Source organism: Tasmannia lanceolata, unplaced genomic scaffold (assembly GCF_043159265.1).
Source record: "Tasmannia lanceolata isolate RefF3 unplaced genomic scaffold, GAP_Taslan_0.1 ptg000007l, whole genome shotgun sequence".
NCBI classification, from domain to species: Eukaryota; Viridiplantae; Streptophyta; class Magnoliopsida; order Canellales; family Winteraceae; genus Tasmannia; species Tasmannia lanceolata.
The window spans coordinates 12598484-12608509 of NW_027518684.1; the positions used below are offsets into that span (position 1 = coordinate 12598484).

At 37.7% G+C, this 10026-nt stretch overlaps 1 protein-coding gene across 3 annotated transcripts; it reads left to right on the forward strand.

The window, feature by feature from the left end:
- Nucleotides 1-1869: 1869 nt before the first annotated feature.
- Nucleotides 1870-9665, forward strand: LOC143881931 (polypyrimidine tract-binding protein homolog 3-like). 3 transcript variants are annotated; one of them, XM_077385271.1, is made up of 15 exons: nt 1870-2023; nt 3535-3632; nt 3742-3813; nt 3925-4001; nt 4231-4318; nt 6904-7036; nt 7317-7381; nt 7470-7519; nt 7620-7661; nt 7801-7852; nt 7967-8024; nt 8121-8134; nt 8320-8427; nt 8514-8657; nt 9056-9665. In XM_077385271.1, exons 2-15 carry the CDS (start codon nt 3576-3578, stop codon nt 9443-9445), a joined length of 1350 nt encoding a protein of 449 aa, XP_077241386.1. In that variant the 5' UTR covers nt 1870-2023; nt 3535-3575; the 3' UTR covers nt 9446-9665. The 3 variants fall into 3 exon arrangements, with proteins under 3 accessions (XP_077241386.1, XP_077241388.1, XP_077241387.1); XM_077385273.1 differs by having other exon boundaries at nt 7967-8015; XM_077385272.1 differs by having other exon boundaries at nt 1895-2023; nt 3549-3632.
- Nucleotides 9666-10026: the final 361 nt, after the last annotated feature.

The window sequence follows — 10026 nt, forward strand, 5'->3', positions numbered from 1 at the left end:
AAGCAATTTCAGAGCCCGACTTGTCACTTCATACGAATTAAATGGGTAAGAAAATTTTAGTTACATAGTATTTCTTCTATTTTGAAAAAGTGGTGGTGCCACCAGACAGCTTTGTTCGAAATTGTTAGACACTCCTATAAACACTAGTACAATGCTGGGCGCCCTAATGCATAGGTTTGGATAGAGATGGCGGCCCCCAAGCCATCAATAACAATAGTGGCCTCCACTCCATGCACGGGGTTGGATAAAGATGAGGTGTCAAATAGTGGGCCCTGCCCATGCATGGCTTTGGGTGGATCATGGGCCCACTGCATCAAAACATTCGGTGTAAAATGGTTGTGACCCACCCATTGGTCCGGTATGGTTATAATATGTACTAACTGAATTTCAAGCGGCAAGATTTTCACTATCATAAATGGAATTTTTTCTCCCCATTTCAAATCGTAAACGTGGAGGGGAGACATTTTAAAAACCGACTAATTAAATAATTACATGCACCGAATTTCAAGGTGCAAGATTGTCTTTCCATTCCCATTCTTCTTTTGAGGAATTCTAGACTGAAGGGAGCCCTTCCAAAAAAGAGGTGAAAGGGCTCTCCTATTGGCTACACATCACCATCATGCATTCAAAACGGCTGAAAAGTCAAACATGATGGTGATGTGCAGTTAATGGGGGAGCCCTTTCACCTTTTTTGCAAACATCATATTTGACTTTGCAGCCGTTTTTAATGCATGATGGTGGTGTGTAGCCAATATGAGAGCCCTTTCACCTCTTTTTTTGCAAGGGCTCCCTTCAGTTTAGACTTCCTCTCTTATTTTTCGTCTCCCTTCCAATTTTTTTCTTCATCTTCCAAGTTGCACCAATCATCACGATAGTGGTGGATAAGGAAAAAAATAAGAGGAAGAATAGTGCAAGACACATTTTTTTTCGTAAATTTCTCTTCTACTACAGTTGGAGCTCTTATATTTTATATTTGTAAAGCCATCATTTTTTATAAAATATTAGAGAATATTAAGTATTAGAAAATAAGTCTATCACCTCTTCCCCCTTTTTTTTATCTGGAAAACAGTTAATATCCCTTATGGTTACGTATATGCAGCTGTTTTCTTTTTGATTGTTTTCTAAAAGAGATGTTTTTATCTATGTTTTGAGTAATACGGGCCAAGAGATTGATGGATTTAACCGTAGTTTTCTTTACTACAATATTTTGAATTTTTTCAATTACCTGAAATACTCTACAATTCTACAAATAAGGAAGGAAGCAGAGAGTAACACCTCAATGCTCGTGCTTGTGACAATAGTGAAGGCTTGACTCGAAAAGAAGATCATATAACGATGATCAAAACTGAAACTATTTCTAACCATTCAAACCCTATGTTTCTCACTCATAACTGTTATTTCTCTCCCCATTCCAACAGAAAATGCGGACGAAGAAATTCTAGAAACTGACTAGTTATTAAATACCTATATGCACCAAATTTCAAGTGCAAGATTTTCTTCCCATTTCGAATCTTCTTTTTCCTTATTCTCCCTGATCTTTCTTCGTCTTCTTCCGAGTTGCAGCGATCACCGGTGGTGAAAATGGAAACATACAAAATTAGAGAAGCGAAAAAAGAGCGCACAACCGTCATTTGAACTACACACTGGAGGGATGTAAAATCAAATAAAAATCAAATAATGGTGCCATTCACCTCTCATCTAAGGTATATAAAACACATTTTTTCTTAAAATTTTCTTCCATGATACAAAAATTCAAAAAAAAAATTTCACTAAAAATAATAGAAATATAGTTGTTCACACGAGTACTTTAAAATAATGCTGCGAGTCTGCGGCAAGTACAAGTATATCCAGATGTCACACGTGCGTGAAGGAATCAACAAATCTAGGGCAAGTCTATATATAAATTACGCTTGCTCATTTTCTTCTTCTCTGCAAAAATCGCCCCCAGCTCCTTTCCCTGTTATCAGGATCTCCTCTTTCTTTAGGTTTAGAACAAGGAAAAAAAAAACCCATCAAACCTAGGGTAAGCGTGATCGTTCCTTATTTTCCTTTTTTTTTTCTCTGATTCTTTTTGTATCGTTTTCTTTTTAACTGGTTTTTGATTTATCTATTTAATCTGAAGAGGCTTATATGCGTAATTTTTTTTATCAGCTGGAGATGGTTTTTAGGGTTTGAATTTGCTGTATTGCTAACCGAAAGCGAGATTTTCATGCAAAAAAGAGTTTTTTTTTTTTTTGAACTTTTTTGGTATGGAATATTGTTAGGTGCCTAATTGGCCGTAGCACAAATAAACAAGAAAAAGGTAGAGATAGAGAAGGGAAAGAGGTTGATTCGAGGCAACTGGACCTCCTAATAGCTCGATTCGAGAGGAACCATGACTCTCCAAGAACAAAGTTTCCTTTGTTGCTGTAAAATTCTCTTCTTTTCTCCTTTCATTGAAATCAAGAACTTAAATACAAACACAAAGAGAAAGCCACATTATCAACCCATTTACCCCACTAACATGACACATGATTAAAACTAACACCCATAACCCTAACATAAATAACCATCTAATAACTACTTTGTAACCATAGCACATACACCATAAGAGGTATCAAAGATTTTACCCTTTTTCAGTTTATGTGGGTGTTTAGGGTTTTCTTTGTCTCTTGAAGTACTAGAGATCTTGCTCGCTATGCGATTGCATTGTTTGTGTTTTTTCCCCTTTTGGTGTATAATGGTCATGGATGTGTAGGATTGATTTTTAGGGTTAGAGTAAGGGGGAAAAACCCATGCTTTCAAATCCACATGCTTTCAAATTTACATGTTTTATTTATGTAGATTTAATAGTAGTTTTTGAAAAAAAAAGGAACACATAGGTTTCATTTGAAGCTCAAGATGATTTTTTAAGTTTAAATACGCTCCTTAGATATTATCTTCGACATTATCGGATTGAGAAAATTCTCTTTTAGGGAAAAAAAAAACATCTAAATAGGAAGGTACTATTAATTAGGAGGAAGCACATAGGAAGCGGGGAAGCACGCTTTTTCTAAATTTGGGAAGCGAGAAGAACTTAGGCCATGTTTGTTTAAGATTTTGACAATCGATTGTGAGTCCAATACCGATTATTGGACTCAAAATTACATTTAATTTTGAGTCCAGTAATTGGTATAGGACACATAATCAGTTGTCATAATCTTAAACGAATACTGCCCTACGTCCTGTTCGTTTCAGATTGTGATGACCGATGGTGGGGGGGCCCCAACCGATTATTGGCCCAAAATTAAATATGACCTCCTACCATCGGTTGTCACAATGTGAAACGCACATGGCCTTAGCTTCTTAAGTGAGTTTCCGGGGGAGTGAGCTTCCCATCCAACTAGGGAGTTTCCGCTAACTATGTTGGAAATTATCGGATTCACAGCAGTGGATGTGATATTTATTTTTTTTCTCCTTAAAAATTGTCTTTTGAAGTTTGACACTTGAATTGATTGTGGTCTTCCTGTGTTAATTTGATTCATCAGCATTTTACCTGCGATTTTTTAAAACCAGGATTTTGCTGCTAGTTGTGCTAGCCTGATTGGTTTGTGAGGATGACGGAACCTTCCAAGGTTATTCATGTCCGTAATGTGGGGCATGAAATATCTGAGGTATTTAAGATGCTATTGTTTATTTTAAGAAAGTAGAATTATAATCTTCTTCTTTTTTACCTGTTTTTATGTGAAAACTTTTGCTCTGAAATGGTGTATGCTTTTTCAGAATGATCTGCTCTCGCTGGTGCAGCCTTTTGGCGCTGTGACTAAGCTTGTGATGTTAAGGGCAAAAAATCAGGTTCTTCTGACTGGGTTCTGATTGTTTAAACATCTGTAATTACTAGATTTGTCGTGTTTCTATATCACTCTGTTCCATTTTTTTTTATCAATAATTGGCTTTATTATTCAGGCTCTTATCCAGATGCATGATGTGGCTTCTGCTGTAAATGCATTACAATTCTACACAAATGTTCAGCCAAGTGTCAGGTGTGCTGATTTTAAGTCTTTTGGTCACATTTGAATTCTTCATTTTCAAATTTGCCATTGTTCTATAGTATCTGAATAGTATTAAGTCAGTTTACTTATGCTATCTGTGAAAACTAGATGTGATTTAATTTATTCAGATCCTTTGAAAAACATACTTTGGCTATGATTAGTTTTAGTTTGCACTTTCCTCTAGTCCCTTTTCAAGTTTGAAATTGTTGTGTAATTGTAGGGGGAGGAATGTTTACATTCAGTTCTCATCACACCAGGAACTAACAACAATGGATCAGAATTCTCAAGCCCGCAAGGGTGGAGACCAGGTTGGTATTCTGATATTTGAATGTCCTTTTGATAGGTATAGCATGAAGGAATGGGTGCATGCTTTTGCAGATGGTTACTGGACAGTAGGCAAAACCTGATGGTATAAGTGTTCCTAAAAGAATACTGCCTTTGTTTTGCAGTTTTTTAAATGTGATTATGCATTTTTTTTTACATTTTTTTATGCATTTGAGGCATTTTTCATGTTCGTAATGCAGTTTAGAAGGGGCATGAGTGAAAGGGTAGAGTTTGAGGGTCCTTGCTTATACGTAACATTTGACTAAAGTTTATTCATGTTAAACCTTGTCTGTTTAAGTAACTGCATCTACACTTGCAAAGACAATATCTGTATGCATTTAAGGAAGGTGCCATTCCGCCTTGTTTTTTTTCCTTTTTTGTTTATGAATCTAAACGATGGTACCCCTTTAATCATTTATTTTCCCTTTCCTTTTGAAACATTTATTTGCGTCCGTGGGCTCCCATCCCTGTCATTGCGCGAACACTCAATGTTCGCTTCATATTGGGATGTGCATGTGTCTTCACTCTTCGTTTATTGAGATTAGAGCAAAAACCTCATTCTCTCAGAATTGACGAGTCTCCCACCTAGGAAAGGGCCTAGGACTGGATATTGACTATGTGAGCACCTTTCTGCAATCCAAATGGGTTTGTAGTCGGGTTACGAGACTAAAAGGTGTTGGCACCGTTCTCACCTGGTTCGAAAACCGATCTCTAATTATACGTGAGATCTTCATATTAGTTTTAAACCATGGATTAGTCAGTCAAGATGAGGGGCTCGGACTTTACACTCTGAAATGGCTGCTCAGGTTCGGCTCCACGCTAAGCTGGCTGGGAGGTTGCATGGGGGCAGCGCACCCCCTGCGTGGGGGTTTAGTTGCGGAGCCCCAGAAGGAAATTTTTGGGTCACACGCCATGCTGATCACTGGTTTGCTAATAGCGATGCTGATAGATTAGCTAGGATGGGAGTTTACAAAGATAGTCTAGAGACCTTTGATTTCCTCCTCATTGAAATACTTGTTTTCTCCTTGTTATTAACTTTCTCCAATTTGTTTCTTCTTCGTACCGACAATCTCAGTTGCAGGCATCCCTTTCTTTTTTAATAAAATCTTTTGCCATTCAAAAAAATTAAAAACATTCTTTAATTGGAGACAGTATAAGTAACTTTGTCAGTTTAGGCGGAACAAAATGAGAGTGTCTCACCAACTAAGAGGCATTGATTCTAGATCTGTGTGGAAGGTAATTAAATGTATCTTTCATACTCAAGATAATAAGTCTCTAGGTCAGTGTTTTGAGCAACCCATCTTGTACCCTGTTGGACTTGAAATTTTATAAAATAAAGAATATAGTAAAATCTCTAGTAAATCAAGAATAGAGAAAGAAAGGGGTGACTACACGTTAATTTATTCCCCAAAAGTGAAAAAGGATAAGTATAAAGTCAAAGTACTTTAATAAAGAGAACAAAAATGGGCCTACGACTACAGGAAGAGAAATCCCTAAACTTTAGGGAATAAAGTAACTTTCGCGAAGGAAGAAGTGGGTTGTTCACTTTTCAAAAAAAAGAAGTTATGTAACTCCCCACAAAAGGGGAAGTGAAGATCATGAAGTTGAGGGATAAGGGTTGAGGTGGCAGTTGCCAACCACTTCAAGAGACTTCTATAAATAGATATCCGTTCTTTGAGAAAAGGGATCGCATCTTTTAAAGGAAAGAAGTTACGAAAAGAAAGAGCAAAAGAAGGAGGCGGAGAAAGAAAGGAAAGGTAAAGATCTCCCTAAAAACTAACAGTTCTTTTTCCATTTCAGTTGCAGACTACATCTAAAAAAGCCCTAATTTTTCTCTGCCCGGTCAACCCTGAAACCATGGTATAAAGTTTTCATTCACTTTGGATTTCATTATTTGTGAATGTTTCCCAATATAAGTCTATAACTAAATCAAGAACAACAGTCTTAATAACATTTTTCCTGTTCTTGATTTAGTTATAGTCTGATAGACTTATAAAAGCCTTGTAATGGAAATTCCAATAAGCATTTAATCCGGAACAACAGTGCTCATTAAGAAAGCTCAAGTATTTCCCTGTGGCCGTGAGCAACTACTCGCACAGTGCATGCTATATTGTGCATCCTATGAGCGGGCCTTTACTCTCTCTCTCTCTCTCTCTCTCTCTCTCTCTCTATTTTAATGGAAGTCTTGATGACTATTTGGTGTTCATTGATTTTGGAAAACATATAATTTACAGCTGGGAATGGTTATTTGACCTTCTTGAACCATCTTAAACACTGCATGTTTGAATTTCTTGAGAATCACTGTTTATTTGGAGGGTAACTTATTGTCCATGCTGTCAAGTTGAACCTCTTAACAGTACTAAGAAAATCATGGAAATTTTTAAAGCTAATATGTTCTTTTACTCAAACAATGAATGTCAATATGTTTGTGTCATATACTGTAATAACTGATGGTTTTCTTGTATTCTTTTCTTTTCCTATTGTTCTCTCTTCTTTATCTCCATTTTTTTTCTTCTCTATTCATTCTTCTCTCTCTCCTGTCTCTGCTGGTGCTGTTGGGTACTCTCAGGATTCAGAACCCAATCGAATTCTCTTAGTTACAATTCATCACCTGCTCTATCCTATAACAGTGGAAGTGCTGCATCAAGTGTTTTCTCCTCACGGATTTGTAGAGAAGATCGTCACGTTTCAGAAGTCAGCTGGTCAGCTTCTCCAAGGCTTCTCTCTTTCTCTTTCTTTCTATCTTATTTTTGACGTGCACACTCTGAATATTGATGGGTTTTGCATATTAGTTTTCATTTATTGGAAAGGTCATGGAAGTTCATTCTTTATTGTGAAAATATGATTCTTCTATGTTCTGACTAAGAGTTCTTTGCATGTAAAATGACCGTTGTTTTCTTGAACTGTGTACGTGACGTATTCTAATTGTGCCAGTGAACTGCTCATTACTCTTTTTAAATTTTCCTGTGCTTAACTGTACAGGTTCTCAAGCCCTTATCCAGTATCAGACACGCCAGAGTGCTGTTCAAGCGAGAAATGCTCTGCAAGTAAGCAATTTATTTCCATTGGAATCTTCTTTGACTGGGAGTTTCTTGAGTTCAGAAAGCTAATTCAGATCGGGTTATTTCCTCGTAGGGCCGTAATATTTATGACGGTTGCTGTCAGCTAGATATTCAGTTCTCCAAGTACGCCCCATTCAGAATTTTATATTGCAGTGATGTTTTGGGTTTCTTTTAGCTGAATTAGCTTTTGTTTGTTTTTCTTCCTTTTTCCCCCTGTATCCAGCCTCAGTGAGTTACAAGTAAACTACAACAATGAACGATCTAGGTACGTTGATGGGTTTTTTCTTATTTCAAGTCATGTGCTTTGAGAAGTTTTGTGTTTTGTTGACCATTCGGAAAAAAAATTATGTGTTTTGTTGATATCATCCAAACCATGCTGCTGAGTGTACTCTGTCCATGTGCAGGGATTTCACAAACCCATCTTTGCCTTCTGAACAGAAAGGCAGATCCTCACAGGTAAGTTTTCAGTGCCTTGTTCCTAGATCCTTAGCATAATGGGTTTGTGGTTTTTGCTTTCTTTGGATTTTGTTTGTAAGGTACCTGGTGTTTTGTACTTTGATTTTGCAACAGCCTGGGTACGGTGATGCGGGGGGCATGTATGCACTTCAACCTCCTGGAGGTAGGGCAGGTGCTTATTATATGCGTGCCTTGATTTTTTTATTATTATTATTTTATCTTTGTCATCTCACTGCGGGCTGATGCTTGTATTTTTTTTTGGTTTCAGTTGCATTTTCACAGGTGGGTGTTACTCAAGCAATGTGACTGTGATCCGTCAGGCTATCTTGTTTTGATGGTTTTATGTTTTATCTCTTTTCTGGTTTGATCTGGTTGTACTTGCTTTTTTTTTTGCTGAGTCCATTTTTTTGTGGAAAGACTCATCAGACGTGCAACACGAAACCTTTTTTTTCATGGTTTATTGCTAGATGGGAAGTGCTGGCGCCATTGCAGCTGCATTTGGTGGGAATTTGCCTCCAGGAATAAGTGGTACTAATGACAGATGCACACTACTCGTCTCTAATCTGAATCCAGATGTAAGACACGTCATCTTCTTGTCTTTTTGCACGCCTGTCATTCCATTCTCATCTTGTTCTAATTTTTCTTTGTACTCTCATCTCAGAAAATCGATGAGGATAAGCTTTTCAATTTGTTCTCCCTCTATGGGAACATTGTAAGAATCAAACTGCTTCGCAACAAACCTGATCATGCTCTCATTGAGATGGGAGATGGGTTTCAGTCCGAATTGGCTGTACACTTCTTGAAGGTTGGTTTGCTTTTGGCATTTTCCACATTTTCTGAGGTTTAACGATTGTTGTTATTTAGAAATTGGATTACTTACATATATTCATCATGGTCAGAGAAGTTGTGATGGGATTCTGGTACAGGATTCTGCCAAGATGCCTGCAAACTAGGTTTTAAACGAAGCACTGGTGTTTTTTAAGCTTAATGAATTAGCTTCTCTAACAGCATAAATAGCATTTGCCATGTTTCATGTTTGGCTGAGTCATGGGTGGTGGTTTGGGCTATATATCCACAATGTATCAGTAACTCTGTCAGGCATAATCAAAGTGTTTGGTAGCATGCCATTAACTGTATTGATGCTTCATTCTTTAAAAAAAAAAAAAAACTGTTTTTGATGCTCTTCTTCCATGGTATCCACAGGGAGCTATGCTCTTTGGCAAGCCGTTGGAGGTGAACTTCTCGAAATTTCCGAACATAAATTCAGCTCCAGACACCCACGATTATTCGGGTTCGAACCTTAATCGTTTCAACCGCAATGCCGTGAAGAATTACCGCTACTGCTGTTCCCCAACCAAGATGATCCACATCTCCACTCTTCCACAGGACATTACAGAGGAAGAGATTGTGACCCACCTCGAAGAGCACGGCACCATTGTCAACAATAAGCTCTTTGACGTGAACGGGAAGAAACAGGCCTTGATCCTATTCGAGAACGAGGAGCAGGCCACTGAGGCCCTCGTGTGCAAGCACGCTAGCTCCATCGACAGGTCAATAATTCGGATTTCCTTTTCTCAGTTGCAGAACATTTAGAAACTTGTGATGGAAGGATATAGAGAGATGGGATGAACAGGCTTTCCCCTGTCTCTTCTTCCATTTCACTTGTATTGGTTATGTAACCTTTCGAATTTCCCGTAGCCATCACCGAACAGTTGGGTTGGAATTCCTTGAATTCCTTTTTCCGTGCTTGTCTTATTATTGATTTATACTGTTTTTTTCTTTGGATATTTATGAGATGATAAGTTGATGTGCATCTAGAAGATTCTATAAGGTGGGGGTGTTGACTCTCTTTTTTCACTGTAGCATGTGCATGAATTACAGAGCACTGGTAATTCACTCATCTGATTGATCAAGTTTCAAATGCTGTACTTTCCTGTCAAAAAGAAGTTTTTCCCCAAAATTGGCACGGGCTCAAATTGCAAACTTAGAAGCCTTTGAATAATTAGCTTTAGTTTTTGATAAAATCACCTGGAATCAATCAATCCCAATCTATCCTTCTCAATAATTTCCTTCTTTGGCATAATTATTAATAGAAATAAGTTTTGCAATATATTTTGGGCACTGATAAATCGACCCCCCCCCCCCCCCCCCTCTCTCTCTCTCTCTCTCTCCTT